This window comes from Geotrypetes seraphini, chromosome 3, assembly GCF_902459505.1.
Source record: "Geotrypetes seraphini chromosome 3, aGeoSer1.1, whole genome shotgun sequence".
In the NCBI taxonomy this organism is placed as follows: Eukaryota; Metazoa; Chordata; class Amphibia; order Gymnophiona; family Dermophiidae; genus Geotrypetes; species Geotrypetes seraphini.
In genome coordinates this window covers 191,239,294-191,264,434 of record NC_047086.1, presented here as the reverse complement: position 1 = coordinate 191,264,434, position 25,141 = coordinate 191,239,294, and the positions used below count along the sequence as shown (strand labels likewise).

General features: G+C 43.8%; 1 protein-coding gene across 2 annotated transcripts in view; it reads right to left on the bottom strand.

The window, feature by feature from the left end:
* PDE1B (phosphodiesterase 1B) overlaps window positions 1-24,587 on the bottom strand; it is a 657,058-nt gene extending 632,471 nt beyond the window's left edge. The window contains exons 1-2 of one of the 2 annotated variants that reach the window (XM_033937713.1): window positions 24,454-24,587; window positions 24,209-24,318 (exon numbers count right to left, since the gene is read on the bottom strand). In XM_033937713.1, the coding sequence (XP_033793604.1) occupies window positions 24,209-24,312 (104 nt within the window). In that variant the 5' untranslated portion in view covers window positions 24,313-24,318; window positions 24,454-24,587. The remainder of the gene's footprint in view (window positions 1-24,208; window positions 24,319-24,453) is intronic. The other variant, XM_033937714.1, reaches the window with a different exon arrangement.
* Between the last annotated feature and the right edge of the window lie 554 nt (window positions 24,588-25,141).

Sequence of the window (25,141 nt, the reverse complement as noted above, 5' to 3'; positions counted from 1 at the left end):
GCCCACCAGGATTTATGGTAGGCCCAGTGGAGGCCAGTAAGGCATCGGGAGGGAGGGGGGACAGATTATATAACCTGGCATGACAGGAAGGAGGGGGGCTGGGCACAGAGACCGGCAGGGGAGGGAGAGGGATGGATGCAGAACCTGGTAGGGCAGGGAGGGAGGGCAAACAGGGTGCAGAGCTTAGCAGGGAGGGAGGGAGGTGGGCTTGGTGAAGAGCCTGGTAAGGCAGGGGAGGGATGGGGGGATAGAAGCAGAGCCTGGCTGGTTTATATTCAACCTTTGGGAGGGTTTTTTTTGGGGGGGAAGTTACCTCAGTTTATATTCGAGTATATATGGTAAATAGTATTTTACTCCTCTAGGAACATAATCCTTGAATTTCTCTTTCTCCTTTCCCCTCTCTTTATGAAGGGGAAATTATCAACATGGGTTACCATTAAGGCAGCTTATTTACCACCAACTCATGCTATTTTAGCACAGGTCCCATTTTATGCAAAGAGACCTAGTTATTGTAATCAGGGTTAACTGTAGCCCATGTCAATAACTTCCCCCCTAAATGGTTTATGTCTTGGATCTTACTTCAGATACTTAAATTATTGACCTGTAATTTATGAAAGATTGTAAAGATTCTTTTCGTAAAAGATTATATGATTTTTTTTGTCTAAATGTTCAAAAGGCTTTAACCCCTGGATTATATATATTGTGTCCATATTTGGGCAAAACAACAAGAGCAAAAGTGGTCCAAGGAACAGCCAATACTAAACAAATGTAATGAAGGACCCAACTTGGTAGAATTCCAGCAAATGCCTGCATCAAGGATCATCATATTCTTCAATAAAAAGTTAAATAGTCACATGGACTAAAAAAAAAAAAAAAGCTCCTCTGGCAAGATGACGATGCCCTTCCTCTGGCCGTGCATGCATCTTGAATTACAGCAAAATTTGAGTGGAAATCCAGGATGCATACACAACTTAATTGGATAACAAGCTATTAACAAGAAATAATTGGAGCCTAACTAATAATTATTGATGTTAAATGGCAGTTAAGATGTGCATGTGCATCTGGCTGCATGCTATAATGTTGGGCACCCAAATCCCATAGGGTGTAACCCACAAGTGGGTGTGGCGGGGCAGGGATGTTCTGAAAGGTTTGGCACAGTATTACAGAATATGGGGGAATCCAAGCCCAAGTTGTATGCCAGGATTTACACTGCTTCAATGTTTGCCCTTTATAACCTAGCATTGATTATTTTTCCAGAGCTGAATTTTGAAAGAGCCATTTATAGAATTTCCCCCTAAATATAACATTTTTAAAAATACCTTCCCTGAAGCCCAGAGTTCTAGTATTTGTGCAAGTCTGCATAAAAACTGAACCGTTTGCAGAAATGTTAAGAATAATCTGAAAAGTGCATTAATCGTTCTTTATATAAAATAAATTTTATTGGGCCAATTAAGGCATCAAAACCTGCCGGACATCCACAAAAAAAACAGCAACAAAAAAAAACACTGAATTGACATTAAAGCAGCCCTCAAATGAAGCTGTCAAATTAAAGAATAAGAGATGTCATCAGAGGGGACAGAAAAGCCATACCAAGGGCTCCTTTTACCAAGGTGCGCTAGTGTTTTTAGTGCACGTAGGAAATTACAACGTGCTATGCTTCTAGAACTAATGCCAGCTTGATGCTGGCGTTAAGGTCTAGCGCGCACAGCAATGTAGCATGCTCTATTCCGCGCGTTAAAGCCCTAGCACACCTTAGTAAAAGGAGCCCCAAGTGATAAGAGCCAGAATGCTCTATCTCCAGCTTGGTGCTATTGGTGGTGGCCTATACTCCACCACTGCTGTATAGGCATACAATTGAACGCTGTAAATAATTTTTTCTTTTTGAACGATTTGAAATGTTTGTTGTTTGTATAAATGTTTTTTCTGTGTTTTTATTTTATGTATATTTTTCCTTGTAAAACCGCCTAGGAATAAGCAGTTAAGAAATCTTTTAAATAAATAAATATAGGACTCCTTTTATCAAGGTGCACTATGGAGGTTAACGTGTCGGACATTTCATCAAGCGTTAACCCCCGCAGAAAGCCAAAAACCTAACACCTCATCAATGGAGGCGTTAGAGACAAGCGCAGCAGACGGTTGAACGCGTGGTATTTCGCACATTAAGCGCCTATCGCACCTTGATAAAAGGAGCCCATAGTGACTGTCAATGCAGAAAGACCCACTTCCCCTCTCCACTGGCTTGAAATAAAAAGGCCCCCCGGGCCCCTAAATATAATCTGGGGCAGTGTTTTTCAACCTTTTTACACCCGTGGACCGGCAGAACTAAAAGAATTATTTTGTAGACCGCCCCATCTCCGCAAGCTCGGTCCCCACAAATCATCTGATCCCATCCACACAAGCCTCAGTTATGATTTTATATTGAATGTATTTTATTAAAGTATAAAAAGAAACAATATTCTGTACAATTGTCATTTAATAAATACAAATACAGAGCAAGGATCAACAAAACCCTGTCTCCCCTCCCCTTCACATATATCCCTTCTACTATCAAGAAAACTGAACAAGCCAAATTATTACAGAATGCTACACAAAAATATCATGCTAACAGAATACTGCAATCACACATGATAGGAATAGTTTTAGGGGAGTGCAACTAGGGCAACTGCCCCCTGGTCAGAGCGCCCTAAGCCAGCTGGAAGCTAAAGAAGCACTGCCTGGGCTTTGCAGTCCCCAGTTATGTCTAACACCAGCTCTAGCAGGATATATATTTCAAATCTGATATATTCTAATCACAAAATAGAAATAAAATTATTTTTTTCTACCTTTTGTCGTCTCTGGTTTCTGCTTTCATCTTCTTTTCACTCTCTTCCTTCCAGCGTCTGCCCTCTCTGTCTCTTCAATCTAGCATCTGCCCCTTCCATCCACTGTCTGTCCTCTCCCCCTTCCATATGGTATCTGTCTTCTTTCTATGCCCCTCTCCACTTTCCATCCAGCCTGCGCATCCTCTCTCCTTTTTACATGATTCATTCCAGCTTCACTGCTCTCTTCATTTTTATCTCTCCTATACCAGATCTACCACCATTGTCCCTCTCTGCTTATTTTTCTGCTGATTCTTCCTATCATCAATCTCTCTACTTTCTCATGCCTGTCTCTCCCCTTCCCCTCCTCTAATCTCTCTGCCAGCTGTTTCCTTCCTTTTTTTCATTCTCCCTTCCCTCCTCCTCCTGTCCAGCAGTAACTCTCTTCCCTTCCTCCCCTCCCAGCAGCATCTCTCCTTCTCCCTCTCCAGTAGCAGCTGTCCCTTTTTTTCCCTTGCCCAGCAGCTTCCCTCCAGGTCCAGTAGCAGCTGTCCCTTTTTTTCCCTTGCCCAGCAGCTTCCCAGACTCCTTTCCCTCCTCCCCTCCCAGCAGCATCTCTCCTTCTTCCTCTCCAGGAGCAGCTGTCCCTTTTTTTCCCTTGCCCAGCAGCTTCCCAGACTCCAATAGTGGCTTTCTCCCCTCCCAGCAGCTCTCCTTACTTCCCAGCGCAGCAATTCAGGAAGTCAGCCTCGGGTCCTTTGTTGGGTCGCATCGCCTCTGAGGAAAGAGGAAGTTGCATCATCAGAGGCAGCCGCGACTCAGCAAAAGCCCCAAGGCTACCTTTGTGAATCGCTGCACTGGGAAGTAAAGGAGAGCTGCAGAGAGGGGAAAAAGCCACTGTCGGAGGCTCCCCAAGATCTCTCCGGCCCAACACGGATTTCAGCTGTTGATCTTGCCGGCCCTGTGCGGACCGGCAGGAAATTGAAGTGAGTCAATCTCGCCGGCCCTGTGCGGACTGGCAAAAATTTCCTGTGGACCGCCACCAGTCCGCGGACTGGCGGTTGAAGAACAGTGATCTAGGGCAGGGGTGCCCAACACGTCGATCGCGATCGACCGGTAGCTCAGGAAGGCAACGTGAGTCGATCGCAGAGCCCATCCTGGGCTCCATGATAGACTCGTGTTGCCGTCCCGATCTACCGGGCCTATCAGCCTTCCTCTCCCCAACGTCAAAGACGCCGACGCCGGGCATCCACTTTAGGCTGTCTTTGTCATTTCGGGGGGGAAGCGTGGCAGTGGCAGCAGCAGCCTGAAAAAGAAATCATCCTGGCCGGGGTCGGTGTCATGCTCCGGAGCTTCTACAGCCTTCTTATCTCCCTCTCCCTTCTACCTGCTTCCGGCCACACCCCCTGCTCCACGGCTCTCTTCGTCAACTCAGCAGCAGCGATCGACACAAGCTTCTGACATCGGGGCCTACCCTCTGCGAGTCCCGCTTGTTTCAACTTCCTTTTTCCACAAAGGCTGGACTCATAGAGGGAAGGCCTCGATGTTGGCAGCTTGTCTTGATCACCGCTGCTGACGAGTTGCTTAAGAGAGCCGCGGAGCAGGGGGGTGTTGCCGGGTGCGGGTAGAAGGGAGAGGGCCAGATGCAGGACTCTTGGGTGAGGGAGGAGAAGAGAGAGAGAAAGAGAGAGGGGAGGGAAACAAAAGGAAATATTTCATACTGGGCTGGGCCGGAGTGGAGGGAGGGTGGAAAGATTCTGGCTACAGAGTGAAGTAACAAAAGGAAAAGGGGGGAAAGCTGAAAATGGAGATAGTGACACAAAGAAGAGAAAGGGTGAGCAGGACCTACTGAATAAGGATAGAGATACAGAGGGGACATGAAGAGGAGGTGAAATAGAGACATAGAAGTAATGCTGAAAAAGTGGGGGGGGGGAGATAAAGACATTGAAAGGGCAAATGGTGAACATGGGGTAAAGACAAGGACAGAGACAAATGAAGATTCTGAAAAAGTGGTGAGATAGGGATATAGGTGAGATGGACACAAAGAAGGGTGATGCTGGAAAATAGGTGGAATGGTAATTCTGACAGACACAGAAGGGAAATGCTGGATCAAGGAGAGATGGGGCTCAGGCTGGATGGAATGAGAAGAAATGCCTTGTTGGCCCGGAACTTTCTCTCCTACGTCAGAATTGACGTCAGGGAATGGAATGCTGGTCAGTGCGACGCTTCTGCAGGGAAAGCTTGGGACGGCGGTGGCTTGGGGGCTGTTCCCCGATGGAAGAAAGATTGGATACACAGTCAGAAGAAGAAAGTGCAACCAGAGACTCATGAAATCACCAAACAGCAAAGGTAGGAAAAATGATTTTATTTTCAATTTAGTGATCAAAATGTGTCGGTTTTGAGAATTTATATCTGTTGTCTATATTTTGCACTATGGCTCCCTTTTACTAAACCGCAATAGCGTTTTTTAGCACAGGGAGCCTATGAGCATTGAGAGCAGCGCGAGGCATTCAGCGTAACTTCCTGTGCTAAAACCTACTATTGTAGTTTAGTAAAAAGGGAGGGGGTGTATTTGTCTATTTTTGTATTTTGTTACTGAGGTGACATTGCATAGAGTCATCTGCCGTGACCTCTTTGAAAAAACCCGGAATATGAATAATTAACATTTTCTCTGCCTTTCAGTGTGCTTTGTGTTTGTTTGTTTTTATTTTATTGTTGGTAGATCATTTTGACTTAGTCGTTGTAAAAGTAGCTCGCAAGCCCATAAAGTGTGGGCACCCCTGATCTAGGGTATCCCTCAACTCAATGCTCTTGACCATGGTGCTGATTACTCACGATCCAAACTGGGTGGTGACCTGTCAAAACAGTTCTACATCCTATTCCTCCAGACTGAGGCAACCTGTCAACCTGGATGACAAACAGGTCCATCAAGCTCAGCTTTCTCCAATAGCCTAATACCAATTTATTTATTTATTTTTAAAATTTTCTATTCCGCCTATTTAAGCAGATTACAAATAAACATACATAAAATGAGACATACAAAAAATACAAATTCAACTAAAGACATACTAAAATACAAATGCAGTAAAAAAATAAATTCAGCAAATAAAAAGATCCTAGGAAAAGTACATTAAAGCAGAAATTCCTTATTCATAGAAGGCTTTTACAAATAAGTGAGTTTTTAATACTTTTTGAATGACTACTTGGTAGTCCATGGAAAAAAAAAAAACACCTCAATTCTTAGGGACCTTGATTTTGGTTTTTATTTAACTTTATTTTTCCTCCTCATTTTGTCAACCGTGTCTTATATTAATTTTTGCTCCAAAAAACGCATTATTGCTTATTTTCGTGGGATGTCTTATCTTTTTTTCATGTACAACAATCATCTCTTCCTTCATCTCCTCCACCCCAATTCTTCCTCTTTCCTTTCTCCCCACCCCACCCCCACCCCATGTGCAGCATCTTTCCTCCCCTCTCACCCATCCCCTTGTGCAGCATCTTTCTATCCCTTCCTCCCATCCCCCTGTGCAGCAGAACCCCATCGACCCTACCACTGTGAGACTGACATAGCGTACCTCCGAGGCCTCCAAAAACAGCAGTGGCAGCAGCGCTGTGAACGGGCTGCTTTGTGCCTTCCCCGCCGGGGCTTTCCCTCTACCACATCACTGATGATGTCATCAGTGACATGGCAGTATCAGTGATGTGGCAGAGGGAATGCCCCAGTAGGGAACACCACGAAGCAACCTGTTCAGAGCTGCTGCTTTAGGAGGCATCGGAGTGGAGTTATATCAGGTCAGATGAGTCCAATTTTTTCAGCAAATCGGGTAGCACTAGTGTCAGGGATTGAGTTGGGAAGTGTCAGGGACATTCAGGGGTCGATCTTAACTAGGGCTTATTTTTGGGGTAGGGCTTATATTAGGAGCATCTTTAAAAATCATGCTAGGGCTTATTTTCGAGGAAACACGGTATATAAACATGTCAGGATGTAAACCCAGTCCTCGAGACACACTCACCCAGTCAGCTGTCCAGGTGATAGGCTCCGGAGTAATCTAAGGAAATACTTTATTACAGAAAGGGTGGTAGATGCATGGAACAGTCTCCCAGAAGAGGTGGTGGAGACAGAGACTGTGTCTGAATTCAAAAGGCCTTGGAATAGGCACATGGGATATCACAGAGAGAAAAAGATAATGGTTACTTCGGGTGAGCAGACTAGATGGGCCATTTGGCCTTTATCTGCCATCATGTTTCTATGTTTCTGTGCATGAGAAAAATTTGCACATATTACCTTCACTATATGCAAACCTCTCTCATGAATATTAAATATGGGTATCCTGAAAACCTGACTCGCTATGTATGTTGAGAACTAGATTGAGATTCCCTGTATTAGTATAACTTCAGGGGTGATCTCTCTTCCACTCACAGCTTCCTTTTTTCTGCTGAGGGATGACACACAACTGATCGCAGAATTCATGTATATGCTGCTTCCACACTTATGCTGCATGTAGAATCTGGACCAACTGATAGTTTTACGAGGGAGGAGATGCTAGAACGAATGGCAAGTCTATGACTCTGTTTTTGAAACGGGGGTGAAAAAAGCTGAATCAATTTCATTTTTCTAAAAATCCAACAGTTCTAATAGGTGAAAATCAATTTAAATGGAAAACGAAGGACTCTACCCATTCTGCATCTGTAGCCACACCTGTACTAGAGGAAAATAGGCATCTTCCTGACATGAACCATGAAGATCAGCCAGTCTGGCAAGAGGGTACCTGATGACCTAAAGTAGGCCTTGACAAATTCCAGGCACCAGGTTGCCATGGCAACTAAAAATTCCTATCTGGTGCCTGAGGTCTGCAGCTTACAAAAAAGTTTCAGCAGCTCTCCTGCTCCTCCTCCCTCGCAGGTCAAACTGACTTCCATCTCCTTCCCTGTCCAAGCACCTCTCCCGCATCTGCTCCCCCCCTTCCCCCAGCACTTCTGACCTGTTTTTGAGGCTGCAGTATTGATAAACACATGCTGTCTGCAGCCAGCCCTGGAACGTTTTCTCTGATGTGGTCCACTTCTAAACAAACATGAAGCTGCATCAAAAGGTGGCAAGTTGCAACAGAGGAAAGTTTCCAGGGCCAGCTACAGAGAACGTATGGGACAGGTGTTTGGACACATGGAAGGAAGGTACCCAAACTTTGGCACACAATCCCTCCATCTGTCAGATCACTAGATGGACTCTGGAACTTCAGGCCGTGAAAACCTTCCTCTTTACTAACCCAGCGCCCTAAAGTCATTCACCCTGAAATGCCACCCAGTCAACTCACCTATGTCACTTAATTTCACCAGATGCTACTTAGTACATATGTTTTATTGTCATGTCTATATTGTAATTTATGTAAACTGTCATCTATATTGTAATTTATGTAAAATGTCATCTCTGCTCTGTCTTGATTATTATGGATGTACTTTGTAACCCGTTCTGGGCTCTTTTGGGAGGCGGGCTAAAAATCTAATAAATAAATAAATGGAAGCCAGTTGGACCTGTGAAGGAGGAGAAGCAGAAAAGATGCTGGACCTGCAAGAGTGAGAGGAGAGGGAGTCAGGAAGATGCTGGACTTGTAAGGGGAGAATCAAAGAGAAAATCTGCAACTGCTAGGGGGAAAGGGGACTTTTGGGGTGGGCATCAGAGAGATGCCAAACTATTATTAGGTTCCAGCATACTTATCCCCATTGCGATTACACTTCCTTGTTCTGATGACATCATTGCATATTATATTTTTAGTATAAATGTTATTCGAAGAGCCACTGGAAAGTTCTCAGCCTGGCCAAGAAGAGAATAATGTGGAGCCATGAAATTTACAAGTTATTCCACATTTTTCTTGACACTTTTCATTTCAATTATATGAAATTAAAAAGTGTCAAAAAAAGTGGGGAATAACTTGTAAGTTTCATGACTCAACATCATTCTCTTCTTGGTTGGGCTGAGAACTTTTCAGCAGCCCCTCATAAATGAACTAATGTTTTAATGGTTTTAATTTGCATTTAATTGGTTGTATCATAGCTCTAACCCCTGATGCAGCCTTAGGGAGAAATATAGCCACATCAGGTGACTAAAATTAATAAATCACTTATCTTCCATACTGGTGGGTCTGCTTCATGTTCTTCTTCTACTGAAATAACTGCATAGAAGCAACATTGAGAAAATGCAACAACTGTGAATAAGCCAAACATCTGTTGCCATATGCACCAGGAACTTCACTACCCAACATAGGTAATGGAGAGGAAAACCACTCCTCCCAAGGATACAATTCTTTATCTCCTTATCTTTTGTTGAATTGATGTGGGATTTATATATATATATATATATACAGTATATATAAAAAAGGTTCTTTGTGAACCACTTCTGCTGAAATTTATCTCTTGCAGATCTAAGAAACAGAAAGAGCGTTAACATATAGGGAAGGCCTTTGGATTGATCTGTAAGGACCAATGGAAAAAAATCACCAGGTATAAAATAATTTTTCCTTCCATAGCATTCTACAGATCAATCTAGAGACTGGGGAGATGCGAGAGAAAAAAAAAGCAGTCCTATTAGGGTGGGACTTGCCAATCCCCATCCAATCTATGATGACTAGAAAAGGTATGTTCTGAGGACCATACAGCGGACCAACATAATTCATCAGTCAAAACAGCTTGTGTCTTCAGCAAAAGTTGTGGCTTGCGCCCTAGTCGAGTGCACCTTCAGCTTGAGAGACAGGGGCTTCTCTGCCAAAACATAACCTGACAAGATGACTTCCTTAAACTACCTCGCAATGGTAGCCTTAGACACCTTGCACCCCTTCTTGTAGCTTGTGAACACAAACAGATGATCCAAGTACCTGGTCACCTCCAAATAACAACCAGAATCTGCCTCGAATCCAGGCAGTGAAGAGCCCAAAAATCATCTGGATCATCCTCCCTAAAAGTATGCGGCAGCTAGATTAGAGACCCTGAGTGAATCGGTTAGACTAGCAAGTCACCCCAGAAAATGCTGGGAGAAATATGCAGATAGGCTACAAGACCTCCTCAGCACTTGGAAAGCAGTCAGAAACAGCCCTGGGCAGCTGAAGCAGAGGCCCCCAGTGAATCAGTGAATTGGAGTAGACCTGTGAGTCACCCTGGAGAATGCTGGGAGGAATTTGCTTTCTCCAAGGACAAGCAGGATATGCAGTCCTCAGATGTTGCCTTTAAAGAAAAAGGAAGAAAAAAAAAAAAGAGTAAAAACGGGGAGGGGGAATTACAAATAAATGTACAGAGTGCCTACAGACAGTAATGATGTTTTTTTGAGAACTAGCTTTACATATTTTTTCAGGGTTTATATTTCTTTTTTTAAAGAAAGCAACTTGGGAATAAAATAGGCTCAAAGGGGCAAAGTTAGATTCCACAGGACAAACTGACCAGACCTACTGTTGCATCAGAGATCCTTCTCCAAACAGGCTTGTTGAGGTCAAAAGAATAGAAATCTGAGTAGACATTATAAGGGCTCTAGTACATTCCAAGTAGAAAGCTAAAGTTCTCAGTTTGCATTTCAAAAGAAAGTCACATTTGCCTTCATGGATATGTGGCCATAGCAAAAATGTTGGAAGGACAACTGACCAATTGATCTGAATTCTGATTTTAATGTTCTATATAACACGTACCTTATGTTTATATTTTTTAAATTAGTTTTAAACCAATAAACAAGGCATTGGAATTAAAACAATCTAACTGGATGACACTATAGGACAATAACAATCATACATTATATCCAAAATGAATAACCCCAAACACAACAAACCCACCCCCTCTTAACTCTCCCCCCATCTTATCATCCCCTCCAAGTCCCCTATTACCTAAATTCCAAAAATTAAAGAAAAGATACCAGGGTCATCAAAACTTAAAAGATAGCCTCATAGGGTCACAAATTTAAAGTATGTAAAAATGCAGAGCGAACTTACACTTGAAGAGTGTGCTCATGTTATTTTTTAAAGAATTATTCTTTGGGGTTAAAGTAATTAAAATTCTCAGTGAGGGGGTTTAGGAGCCCAAGATTTAATTGATGGATGTGCTAGGCTGAAGGTTTGCCTAATACTCTTCCACTGGCCCTGTTCCCAGCCCATGACAGGCACAAGCCAAGATGGAACTGTGATTGTAAAGTTCAAAAGTGTTTTGGCAGATTCACTTTTGGAAGGCTTAGCAGGTCTAGGTTCCAAAGGCAGGGCCTATTACTAGGCTTTCCCATACCAGGTGCTAATGTTCTGGAGACAGGTATGTACTTTTATATTCTGAACTTTGTGGGTGTGAGGGGGTCCATGAGCACTGAGGGAGTGTGGGGGCATCTTACCTTGATGCATGCAGTGGTTATCTGGTCAGTTTGGGACCTTTGTGGCACTTAGACCCTTCTAAAACAGGTCTAGTTCCAAACATATAAGTTCTGTCCAAGATGTCTTGCAAAACGTTTGATTATTGCAGAAAGACTTGGGTTTGGGGGGCTCACTATAACATATATGGGAGCTCTGGTAAGATGTTTATCTGACACCCTTTATGTGAAGTTCACAGCAGTGCCCTATAAAGTGCCCCACTGCTCTGTTGTCATGTCTGGGTGGCCAGTCCATTACAGGACTGGCCACCCCATGCCCAAATGGTCTTGTTCTGGACATTTGGGACTTGGACAAAATTTTGGTTGAAAATGTGGTTTAAAAATAGACATTCTGGCGGTTTGAGCGTCCCAATGGCCTAGATGTCAAGACAGAGGATAAAAAAAAAGATTTCTAAGCGTATGGTGGCTTGCCTTTTGAAAATAGGCATTTTCCTACTGCCGATTTTGGACATCTAGCGCCATACATCCAAATCAGACTTAGATGTATGTTTTGAAAATGCCCCTCCACATCTTAAGGGACTGTGTTAGAGCCATGTTTTAGGAGGGATTAGGGCAAGCTTAGCACTTGGACATTTTATAGCAATAATCAAACATTTTACAAAACGTCCAGGATGCAATTTGGGTGTTTTGGGCTAGATCTGTGTTTAAAACGAATAAGAGCCAAAATTTTAACCAAACTAACCAGTTGACCACTGGAGGGATGAAAATATAGTCCCCACACACTACCCCTTCCCATCCACCAAATATCTGCATGTAACAGTACATTTCTGTCTCTACGACAGCTGCAGATACTAAGGCCAGTCCTAACAGAGCTGCAAGCAGGTTTCTAGAGTAGCCTAGTGAACAGTGCAGTGGACTGCAGAGAAGGGGACCCAGACCCATATGCCACCCTAACTAGTACACTTGTGGTGAAAAGTGTGAGCCCACCAAAAACCTACTGTACTGCCATAAAGGTGACACCTGCAGGCACAAGGGATATTGGGGTGGTAGACAGGTGGGTACAGGTTTGGGGGGGAGTATTGGAGGGCTCAACATACACGTATAATGTAAAGGGGTTATGGTGAGATGTGTACGTGGCACCCTTAGTGTGCAAATCACAGCAGTGCCTCCTAGGGTGCCCCATGCTGTTGGCATGTCTGCATGGCCAGTCCATTCAAAATGCTAGACCCTCCTACATGCAAATGGCTTATTTTAGATGTTTTTAAATTTGGACCCTTTTTTTGATAATGACAAAATAAAATTAGACATCTATCTCGGCCATTTAAAAAATAAAAAAAGATGGACATTTTCTCTACCTGATTTTTGAACATTTTTCTCAAAATGTCCAAAGTCAGACTTAGACGTCGTATCAAAAATATCCCTCCCACATGTTTTTTTCCTTTGCAACTTCTGCTTTGGATAATTAAACAAGTGAATCTGGTCAGAGGGGTACCAGTCGCTCAAATCAGTTCATCCACCAAGTCATTCTAGGTCATCTCTTGGAGGAAGGAGTGGCCTAGTGGTTAGAGCTACAGCCTCAGCACCCTGAAGTTGTGGGTTCAAACCCTGCGCTGCTCCTTGTGACCCTGGGCAAGTCACTCAATCTGGCAACCGTAGATATACGAGGGCCATTTTTAAAGTAAGAATTGTTTTCATATATTAACAAGCTAAGTAGGTGCTTTGGACTGGAACATTGTTAGGAACATGTCTAGATTTGTCTATAACCTGCCTATCAGTGCATCAGATGTAATTTTGCAGGTGTATTTCATTAACCATGTCTATCATCAATCCCTCCAATTGGGGGGGTGAGATCAGTGATTCATTTTTTAGATGCAAAGAACATTCACCCAGCTCAAATTCATCGCCAACTAATTGAAGCGTATAGTGAAGGTGTAATGAATGAGGCAAATGTTTGTTTAACAAAGGGAGAACAAACGTGCACAATGAAGCAAGATCCGGACGCCTGTCTGTCATCACCAAAAAATTGAAAACTGCAATTGATGCACACCTTCAGCAGAACAGGATATTCACAACTGATGAGCTTCATGCAGGATTTTTCTTATGTTTCTTGTTCTGTTGTTTACAAAATTGCCACTGATTGCCTTCACTACAAGATTTGTGTGAGGTGGGTTCCAAGAATGTTGACACCAGAACACAAACAGAAAAGAATGGTGTCCTCATGATGCTTGAAACAACACATGCAGACCTATGATGACTTCCATGAAATTGTCAACAACAGGTTCAAGGAACAGGAGGAAACCTTTTTCAATGAGGGGACTGTCAAGCTCATCTTCCGGTCTCAAAAACGCTTGAACGTCAATGGGAATTATATTGAAAAGAGTTTAAGACATATTTTCACTGTAATTAGAAAGTTTTTGAATTACAATAAATGGTTATGAATTTACAACAAAACAATTCTTACTTTAAAAATGGCCCTCTTACATTCTTAAAGAAATTTATTGTATGGTTCCTGCAACTGTATACTCTGGTCCTTCCTTCAAACTCTTTAAAACAGTGGTTCCCAACCCTGTCCTGGAGGACCACCAGCCAGTCAGGTTTTCAGGATAGCCCCAATGAATATGCATGGAGCAGATTTGCATGCCTGTCACCTCCATTATATGCAAATCTCTCTCATTAGGGTTATCTAAAAAATCCGACTGGCTGATGGTCCTCCAGGACAGGGTTGGGAACCACTGCTTTAAAAGATTAAGCAAAATATAGTATCTAAAGTCAAGAATCCGAAGTCCCACTATTTTTGTAAAGGGGGGGTGAATAAAAAGGATTTTAAAGAACAGGTCGTAAATGCACAGCTTACAATTTATTCTCCCAATTTGGAGCCATGTAAAAAAAATGCAGGGATTTCAGAACACAAGTGTGTTAAAAGCTTTTTCTGAAATACTCATCAGAAAATTACCCTCATGTCAACACAAGGAGAAAGGAGGGGAGTAAGGGACCAATCACTCTGTCAAACTAGTGCAGCCCATATATGACAAGGGTAAAGCTTAGCATTTACGGTATATGCTGGCAGGGAAACCAGCAACCAATGAAATGCAGTCAGAAAGACCCTCTTGTACTTCTCTATGGCTGCTCTCACCTTTGTCTCATTAGCTTCTGTTCTCTCTGATCAACCTGCGGCTCATCTGTTTCCATATTTTAGATCACTGTGATGTAACAAGATCACAGAAATCACCTAGGGCTCCTTTTACGAAGACGCGTTAGCGGTTTAAAGCGCGTAATAGCAAGCGCTAAACCGCCAGCCGCGCTAGTCGCTACCGCCTCCTCTTGAGCAGACGGTAGTTTTTCGGCTAGCACGGGGGTTAGCGCGTGATAAAAAGTCACGCGCTAAAGCCGCTAACGCGGCTTAGTAAAAGGAGCCCAAAATTCCTTAAATTTCCTCTTCACCACTAACATTGGGTTTTCTAGAACGCAAACTCCTCAAGAGCACACTGAATCTCTGTTTAAAAATTCTTTTAGAAGATTTAGACTTGAGTGTAATTATATAAACGAGTGTAAAAAGTTGTTTTTTTCAAAAAAAAGTATAAATTTACTTGTACAGGATTCAGCAAAATTTTCACTTTGAATATTATCCCAAGGAAACGTATGCATTTACATCTGCTCTTTAGCACGCACTAATTTTTTGTGTTAATTTTTTAAATCCAATCAGAAATGCAAATCCCTCCTCAAGTCTTGCACCAGAAATGCCTCGACACGGTCTGAGTTAGAGAGTTGCGCGGGGACAGAAATCCCACCCATCCCCACCAGGATCCTCTTTGTCCCCACTCGTCCCCGCCAGGATTCTCTCCGTCCCCACCCATCCCCGCAGGAATTACCTCCATCCCCGCCCGTCCCCATAAAAAGCAGCAATTACTTCTGACAGGATCATCAATTCCACAGTTTCTTTCGCTGTTTTCCTTGTGGAATCTCTTTGGTGGAACCCTTTTTTTGTTTTCTGTTCAGGTATTTAACTTATAAACCCCCTCTTTTACTAAAGCTGACGTGTCCATTATATTATATGGATGAATCCTGCTTCCAAAGCCTTCCATCCCCGTGGGAGTCCCGTTGGCCAGAGGGGGGTCCTCATGGGAGTCCCGTGGGCCAGAGGGGGGTCCCCGTGGGAGTCCCGTGGGTTGGGGGGATTCCCGCAGGACCCCCGCTGGACCCATGGGATTCCCACGATCCCAGTTCAGACCTCTAGTCTGAGTAGTTATCCAAGTACAGCCTATACAAATAACTTTAGACACGTACAGGGGAATTCTATATATGTATAGCAGTGAACATTAGGCGCTACTTCTGCATCAAACTTTTCAATGAAGAAAGTGTTTTCTAACGGCTGCAAGGCACCGAAACAGGGCAAAAATGGCAGATCTGTGCAAACACACTTATGAAGCCATTTATAGAAACATGCCCAAGTATTTCCACACGGATCTGCAAAGGAGGCATAACAATGGGAGGATCATAGGTGGGTCAGGGGCACACAGTGCATTATAAAATAGTGTGAATCTGTGCCAGCTCACGCACCAGGATTTGCACCTGGTTCCAGCTGATGTAAATCCTCGTGCCCAAAGTTGAACACAGATCCCAACGCTAAGTGCTATTCTATAGTGTTCATTCCAGAACACCCGTTAACAGAACACCAACGCCAATTTTTTTCGGTGCTGAATTTTAAGCACCATTCACTAAATCCAGCCCATACTGGGTGTACTTTTTATAAAAGCCTATTTCTGCAAGTAAAACAGTCCTAATTACGTGTCTCATCAGTCAGTTTCTATGCAAGGTCCATGTTTCAATCCCTTGCTTCATTTTGAACCCCTTATAAAATCTAATGGCTCCTCTATATCATATATGAGCTAGGACCCAAACAAAAAACCTGGGAGCCCTTTTACTAAAGCTTAGTGTGAACTAAAGGCTGAGAAGCCTTCTTATAAATATGGGCTTCTTAACTTTTAACCCCCCCCCCTTTTTTTTTTTTTACAAAGCCATGTTAGACTTTGTTTATGGCCAGCCGCAGCGGTATTAGCTCCAACTCTCATAGGAATTCTATGAGCGTCAGAGCTAATAAGAACATAAAAATTGCCGCTGCTGGGTCAGACCAGTGGTCCATCGTGCCCAGCAGTCCGCTCACGCGGCAGCCCTTAGATCAAAGACCAGTGCCCTAACTGAGACTAGCCTTATCTGCGTACGTTCTGGTTCAGGAGGAACTTGTCTAACTTTGTCTTGAATCCCTGGAAGGTGTTTTCCCCTATCACAGCCTCCGGATGAGCGTTCCAGTTTTCTACCACTCTCTGGGTGAAGAAGAACTTCCTTATGTTTGTATGGAATCTATCCCCTTTTAGCTTCAGAGAGTGCCCTCTCGTTCTCTCTGCCTTGGAGAGGGTGAACAAACTGTTCACCCTTGCTAGAGAATGACACGGTGACAAAATTCATCACCATTCCCGTCCCCGCGGATAACCGCGGGAAATAATCCCATGTCATTTTCTAGTGTCTATTTCAACCTCGGTTCTTCTACACCAGCATTCTTCAAAGCAAAGCTTGCGGGTCAGTGGTTGTGCCCAATTATACTCTGATTCTTTCCTCTCTCCTTAAAGAATGACATGAAGATGGTTTCCCGCGGTTATCCGCGGGGACGGGAATGGTGATGAATTTTGTCACCGTGTCATTCTCTACTGCTAAGACTATTCCGTTCAGTATTTTGAATGTTTCGATCATGTCCCCTCTCAGTCTCCTCTTTTCAAGGGAGAAGAGGCCCAGTTTCTCCAATCTCTCACTGTACGGCAACTCCTCCAGCCACTTAACCATTTTTGTCGCTCTTCTCTGGATATAAAAAGCCTAATGTGATTTCATAAAAAGGGGGGGGGTTAGTACTACTACAATTTATCACTTATATGGTGCTGAAAGGTGTATGCAGCGCTGTACATTTTGGCATTTATAGATGGTCCCTGCTCGGAAGAGCTTACAATTTAACTTGGACAGACAGACCTGACATAGAGGGTAGGGGATGCAGAACTCAAGGTGAGGAGTTAGGAGTTGAAAGCACTCTCAAAGAGGTGGACTTTTAAATGGGCCTTGAACACTGCTGAAGGGATTTGGGCGGCTTGTTCTAGACTTTAGTAAAAAGGCCCCTAGGTGTTTAACTTGCAGAAATTAACAAAACAATTGGGAGACTTCTCCCTCAAGCAACTCTTTTAAAAGTAATATTATATGGACGAACCCAGCTTCCAACATCTTTCATCCCCGTGGGAGTCCCGTTGGCTAGAGGGGGGTCCCCGTGGGAGTCCAGTGGGTTAGGGGGGATTCCCGCGGGACCGTGGGATTCCCGCGATCCCCGTTCCCGTGACAAATGATGACAAATGTATGACATTAATTTTTATGTCCATTGTAAATTGTTTGTTTAAACTAGAATTTTAATTCAATACAAAAGTTTTAGATGAGTGGAATATAAAACCTTTACAAATAAATGGACTATCTATAATGCTTATGGAGGTTCTATGGCATGGTGACTGCAGTTGACAAATGATTGCTACCAACATTCTCCATTCTCTGTAAGAACAATTTCATTTTCGCTTAACACGATGTGTCACAAAACATCATGCCCTCTTTCATGTCAAACCACAGTACTTTAATGCAGTTTCATGTAGTACAGCAAAACTCCCATGGCCACTTGGGACCACCTCAAACAAATTTGACAAGCAAATCTCAAAAATACCTAACCACATGACCACCACAAGGGGAGTTCTGGCACAAATTCAGCCACCAATGTTAGCTGTAAACTCTGACATAATCTCCAGGCTCTTCACAAGTTGCTACAAGCAATGGACCAGCGTGAGCTGTCAGGGCCATCGCCCAATCAACTTTATGCCTACACAGCATAGGCCACTGGGCATGAAGAAGATGAGGGCAGAGTGGAGACTGGTTTGCATGGACCAATCTTTCCCCCCAGCCTGGTGATAGTCCACTGCTCCTGTAACCGGCAAGCAGGTGTGTTTGCTGTTGTACCGTACAAGAAATATCTTATGTGTTCATACCATTCCTTTTAAAACCACAGTAAAAATCAAAGTTACTGTGGTCTCTCCAATTAAAAAGAAAAGGTGGTGAAGATGCAAAGGACAAAAGCCAGGGAGAATCATATCAAAGCTATAGATTTTATGTTTGTGCCAATAAACCGCTTTCAGCCCCTTACCAGCAGCCAACACCACCTGTCATTCTTTTTTGGTTTTGTTTTCCCAAAACAGTTCAATTTGAGCTCCAGCTTTCCAAGTCAGCAAAAAGAAGCTAAGGCACCCTGCTCACATTTTGCTGCCTCGGAGTTCCATTCTCCTCTCCCTCAACTAGCAGACCAAATTAATCCCCAGTATCAGAGCTTTGAATTTCTCCCAGTAGTTCAGTAAGGTTTGCTCGAGGGAAGAACCGTAATTCAATCTTTACGAAATAGGGTCTTTTCTCCCAGTGCACAGCTCATTAACTGCAGCGAGCTCCACTGGAGCCCGCTTACAATTTACCTGTAAACTCAAGAGCACAGGAGGAAAAATAATAGCTGCAAGTGGCAAGCTCCCTTGGACAAGCGCTCACAGGTGTGAAATGAGCAGGCACTGCAGGCTTACAGGAGCAGTATAATTAATTAGTATCATTGTTTAGCATAACTAAGTGCCTGCATCGCTTAATAGAGTGGTTTTACAGTCCCCTAAACTAACAGCAGCAGCCCCAAGGAAACCTGCACACTTTAGATGGAGCCAAATAACATTTTCCCCCAATGCAGAAGAGAGCAGCGCTGAGAATTAGTTTTGTTATCAAAACGACTAACTTGATGACATAATGGGATTCTGTTAACCATACAGACTTGCTGCAGTCTCATTTGATGTTTACAGTCTCAAAATGCTCATGAGTGGGTATACACCTGATAAAGCACACTCCAGCTTTCTGAAAAGTCAAGGGGGGGGGACAGCATTCTTGTGGAATAAAAGCTATATTCAAGTACCCCCTTAAAAATTAGTGCACCTCTGGTTTTTCTTTCTGGAAACGGGAAAAAAAACCCCAACTTAAACAGGTAGAAATTGTGCGACATTGAAAAATGGATAGGGGGAAGGGGATTTACCTCTAAAATATATCATTTTAATGCCCCTACACAGTTGTAAAATCCAACTGTAATTTTGAAAGCAATAATAAATCCCATTTTCATTTTGAAAGCAATAAAGCAGTATCATTGCAAGCACAAACTCAAGGGAAGAAAAAAAAAAATAGAAAGCTGCCTGGCTGGCAGCAGCCATTTAAACACATGAATAAAACCAGTGCAGAAAACCAAAACACAGCCATTGTGTTTAAGTCATGGATCCCCCGACTTGATATTATTACATTTTTGACCTAGTTGGTTTTGGACTCGGCACATAAACTTAAGCATGCAAATGTTGCCAATTTATTTCTTGTAACTTTGAACAAGCCTTTCTCTCTCATTGCATCAGGTACCTAGAACAGGGTATCAGTGGGGTGGGGGGGGCCATGGGGGGGCGGACCTCCCCAGACGCTGTCTTTGTAGGGGCACCAGCAACTCTTTTCCTCCCTGCCCCCCCCACCCCGCTCCTTCCCCGCCACGCACGTGCCTTCACTCCCCCACCCCCACTTCGCTGGAGTGAGCAGCAGCTCCAACCTGCCGCTCGCGCTGGCCTCGGCTCTCCCCTCTGATGTTACTTCTGGGTCCTGCGACTGGGAAGTGTTGTCAGGAGAGCTGACGCGAGCAGCAAGATGGAGATGCTGCTCGCCCCGAGGAAGTTAAACAGGTATGGGAGAAGGGAAGAGGCGTGGAGGGGGAGGGGGTGGCAGGGAAGGAGTGGGGGGGAGCGGAGAAGAGGGCAAGGTGTGGCACCACCATCCCTGTTGCCTCCCACCCTCGCTACGCCAGTGCAGGGCATGGTGCACCTGAATACTTATCACTATTGTACAGCAATGCATAGTTCCAGTGGCGCTATATAAATGGTAAGCATTTCTATTACAGTACAGAGAATTCCTCCTGCACTATAGTGTCAAGGAGCAGAGAACACAAGTGTCAGAGCGCCCCAAGCTCCTGCCCCACACAAGCAACAGCTTCTGCTGAACTTCCCTGACATTCTCTGAATATGGCTTTCCATATTTTTTTGCATTGGGTCATTACAAGGGAGTGCTGAAAAATTCTCAGCCCAACCAACCAACTTCTTAAATTCCGAGCGTTATTTTGCCACCTTAGCTGAAAAGAGTATCTTATTTCGTGCCAATTTGCAGATACAAAATTCTGTGCTTTGACATTGTTTCAGATCATTGATTGAATCAGATCCACGTCATTCTCTTCTTGGTTGGGATGAAGAACTATTCAGCACCCCCCTTCGTAAGTGCCTGTAATCTTCTGTAACCCATTTGTTGTTGCGGATTTTCTTTTCCTCTGGGCAAGTCATAGAAGATGCCATCACACAAAAATAAGTTTCTTTTGCATTTAAAAAGAACCAAGCCTTCCATACCTTCCTAGAATGAACAAATGCTCGCTGCACAGCAGCCTGTATTACCCACAGCAGTGATTCCCAAACCCGTCCCAGGGGAACCCCAGCCTGTCATTTTCTCAGGATATCCACAATGAATATTCATGAGATCGATTTGAATACACTGCCTCTTCGGTATGCATACTCATTGTGGATAATCTGAAAACCTGGCTGGGGTTCCTCCAGGACAAGTTTGGGAATCACTGCAATACAGACTGCCTATAGCAGGCAGTCTTTATCATAGTTCACCTCTTAGGTTATTATGGGTCCAGGTTTTGTGGCACAGTTGCAATGTTATTTTCAAAATAAAAATAAAGACAGGTAGAATCAAAACTGATGAAAAGAAAAGCAGAACCTAAAGCAACATAAATGAACATTGTGACCTTTTTTAGGTTCAAATTAGTTAAATGCTTGTTTGAAAGAAGGGACAAAGTATTCCAAAAAATGAATATAATTTGTGTTAAAGACGTAAGAATATCCACTAGGTGTTTCCTTCTATCCTAAAGGTTAGCTGCCCATGATTGACCATGATATGGATACAAACCAAAGTACAGTGGTACCTTGGAATCCGAACTTAATCCGTTCCAGAGCCCCGTTTGAGTTCCAAGACAATTTTTCCCATTGAAAATAATAGAAACTGGATTAATCCCTTCCTTGGTCCCACAAACTCAGATTTTCAAATAAATTTAACAGTAAACACAAGATCGGGCCCCCCTGGCAGAGAAAGCAAGATCGCCCCCCCCCCTAGTAGAGACTGCAAGATTGGGGCCCCCCCTAGTAGAGTCTGCAAGATTGGGCCCCCACCGGCAGAGACAGCAAGATCGGGCATCCCAATCAGCAGAGACAGCAAGATCGGCAAGCGGTGCTAAGTCCAAAGCTTCCATCTAACGCGAAGCGCCCAGGCGGAAACAGGAAGCTGCGTCAGAGGGGAAGCTTTGGGCTGAGCAGCGCTTGCAGTTCCCGTACGTTCGGATTCCAAAGCAGCGTTCAGATTCTGGGGCAAAATTTAATTTAAAAAACAGTTCGGATTCCAAGTTGTTTGAGTTCTGGGGCGTTCGGATTCCGAAGTACCACTGTACTTGTTTGGCAACCCAAGGATAAAAGCTTTCAATCTGGGATGACTGCACACCCATGACAATATGAAACCAAAGGGGAAAACAGGACTATGCTATCTTTGTCAACTGCTGAAAGTTGCTCTCAAAAAATATGCTTTGATGTAGTTGATCAAAAGTATAGCATCCCTCCCACAATATACCCAAAGAAAGTAGGTCATGTTCACTGAAGAATCTGACTGGGAACGCTGTAACACAGCTATTCTCAAAATGAAGGAAACTACAAGCCTAGCCCCACTCAAATCTGCCCTATCAATGGATTTTTTTTCATTATCACTGTCAGATGTATTTTCTAGATCCTCCCAAAAAATGCATTACATGACTATCCAACTCTAAATAGCACTAGAAACTTTAATCCAGACAAACCTGGCTTCAGGTTCCCTAACAGTATCTGGAATTTTTATACAAAACATTTCTTTCAGACCATTACAAACCTTACACTACAGTGATCCTTAACACAAGCTGTTAGAAAATTTAATACAAAACCAGTATTGTTTCTATCTCAAACAAAATATCCAAAACTAAGCATAAAACTTCACATTTCTGAATAAAGCTTTCCTTGATGCCTTCCAGTTAGGGTTTCGTTTGTTTTTGGGGTTTTTTGGCTTGGTTAGAGAACAGATAGGTTTTGCCCAAGTCCTCCATGAAATGGGAAAGGTAGGGTGAGATGAAACTGAGAGTCACAGAAAGGAGAAGTCTGCCGCCACCCTTCTCTACAAGTGTTAGAGACACAGGACTGGTGGGTTATTCACATTCTGTATCTATGGGAAATAAATCTTAGTTGATACCAGCAGAGTCCAAAGTCCTGTTTAAGTTCTCCAGTATCTGTTTTAAATCAGTTTTTAGTATGCTACCAGACTATCTTACCTCTCATTTTTCCTTGAATCATTCCACTAAGAGTACACATAGGATACAATTTTTTCAACTATCCCTCTATAAAATCCTGCCAATACAAGAAATTCTTTGACAAAATGTTTTCATTCCAGGCCGCTAAACTGAATACGTGGCTTGGAAAATTAATGATAGAGGCTTCTTCCTACTCTGATTTTAGAAAATTACTTAAGACACGTCTGTTTGACAGGTTCTCATCTTAATTGTGTTCCTATTTTATTTTTTTAGCCGATATATTTTAAATTCATAGTAATAAATTTATGCTATTTTATTCACACTGTATGTATTCATTTCTTGTTGTGAACCGCTTTGAACCTTTTTGGTATAGCAGTATACAAAAAAATAAATTATTAATATTATACTACTACACTCACTTTTGTACAGACTGGCAAACTGTTAGAGAGAATAGAAATGCATCAAACCAAATGAACCCTTTGGAAAGACACAGGAAAAACAGTAACCATGGAGGGGAGAGACAGAGTCCTTGTCAATTCCTACAAGTGTCAGAACTGGCTTTAACTTAAAAACAAATGGCCTGTCTGCTATGCAAAAAGCTAACACCTTGTCTCAGATCATAAAAGTCCTTCAAGCTTTCGAATCTCAGTTGCAGAGATAACAGGGTGCCTTTTTAATACCCTCTTCATCTGAGGAGAGATTTCAATTTGATTAAAAGGCTATTAAGAGTCTTGATCCACATAATCAGTATCCAATGCTTGAATAATCGCCATCTTCATTTACATCATATTACAGCATGGCAAACTCATTTTTGTGAACAACAATGTGAAAGTGACAGGGAGAGAGTGAAAGTAGGGCATCTAGGGTAATCGCTGCCATGTCCCCATTACAATAGCACCAGTACTTTGGTGCACATTTTAGCACAAGGTAGGATAGAAGGAAAACAGATTTCCAAAGCAGCCTGAGTGGGTCTAGTATTTTCCCCGAGGAAAGCTGGCCGATTACGGTAGCACCTGCAGCAGTGGACAGCGGTTCTGATGGAGACATCAGTCAAACAGGTGGCCGCTTCCATTCGTGTGGAGCAATCATAGATAGGCATGCATGTCACACAGCCTGTTGGATACCGGTGGTTTAAGAACTTAAAGAGCTGCAGTTCGTACCCCCCCCCCCCCCCAAAAAAAAAAAAAAAGGAAAGAAATCATTCTCCCGATGTGTCTAAAAGGATGGCTTTAGCACCCTCAGAGTGGGGGGGTTGGAAAGCATCAACCTAACCTAGATCAGTAAAATGCAGGAAGGCACAAGGGTAACAACCCCCCTTCTTCAGGGTCAGAGATGCCAGCAACATGCAGAAGAGGAGGGCTGGAAATGCCTGAAGAAGATTTAAGGAAATGCAGAGAAATCAGGGGGCTGAAAATGGAAAGAGCAGGGTGATGAAGTGACGGTGATAGAGCGAGGAGAAAGGGTGCTAGGGATCAGCGGGAGAGTTGGAAGGACAGGAGCTGATCAGTTGTAATGGTTGGTAGGGGGAAGAGGTGTTGATCAAGGGAGGAGGGTCACTTGCCCCTTTGAGCACAGACCCCCGTCACTCACAGCGCTCGCAGCTTGATCCACATCTTCTTGCTAGGTGCCGACTTGAGCTCCAGAGGCGACTGGCAGCACTCGAGCAGCTCCTTCTCCGATCTCGGGGAGTCCATGGCTGCCTACGGAAAGAAGCGGGGGATGAAGGGGGGGGGACAAGGAAAAAAAAAAAAAATAAAAGAACACCGTGTCAACACTGTTCTCTCTGAAAACATAGAGACACGAGAACATGAACAACGTGAGCAAGGATCGCTTACCCGCGCCACAGCCGTCACACCAACCAGCGGAAAGACCACCGTGGATCCGGCTCCGGCGAGCGAGCACGAACCGAAAAGCAGCAACAAGCCAACGTGCGCGGCCGCTTCTCCGCAGCGCTCCCGCCGCGCCTCCAGAAACAATGGCTCCGCCCAGCGTCACGCCCCCCCCCGGCTCCGCCTCTTCACGCCGCGTCCCGCCCTCTTTCCGCAGGGGACGGTTGAGAAAGGGGAGGGGCGCCAAGGTGTTGACTCTGTTCAGCCCACACAGAGGGGCAGAAACCATCGCGTGCATTTTTCATTCCCTCAGGTTGCAGGTCATTTTACTGTTTTTTTCTAGCCTCCCAAAGGGCACACACAGTAAACTTCACAAGTGGGTTTCTTCCCTTCACCAGCGGGGTTTGCACATGGCATCATCTAAATTTTTGAACTCCGCCTCCTTGTCTCACTGGACATTGCATCAGTTGGCCTCAATTTTTCCTTCTGCAAGCAAGAAGAGAGGGTCTGCATCTGATTTATTATTTTTAGGTATTTATCCGATTTTGAGGCTTCCTGGTGCTACAGAGATTCCTAGGTAGGGCAAAATCTGGACCCCCCCGCCTGCCCAGTTCCGCCTGTGTCATGCCCCAGCCCCGCCCCCTTAACCAGTTCGTGCATCAGGACGGTATTCACACATGTGCGGATGCGATGC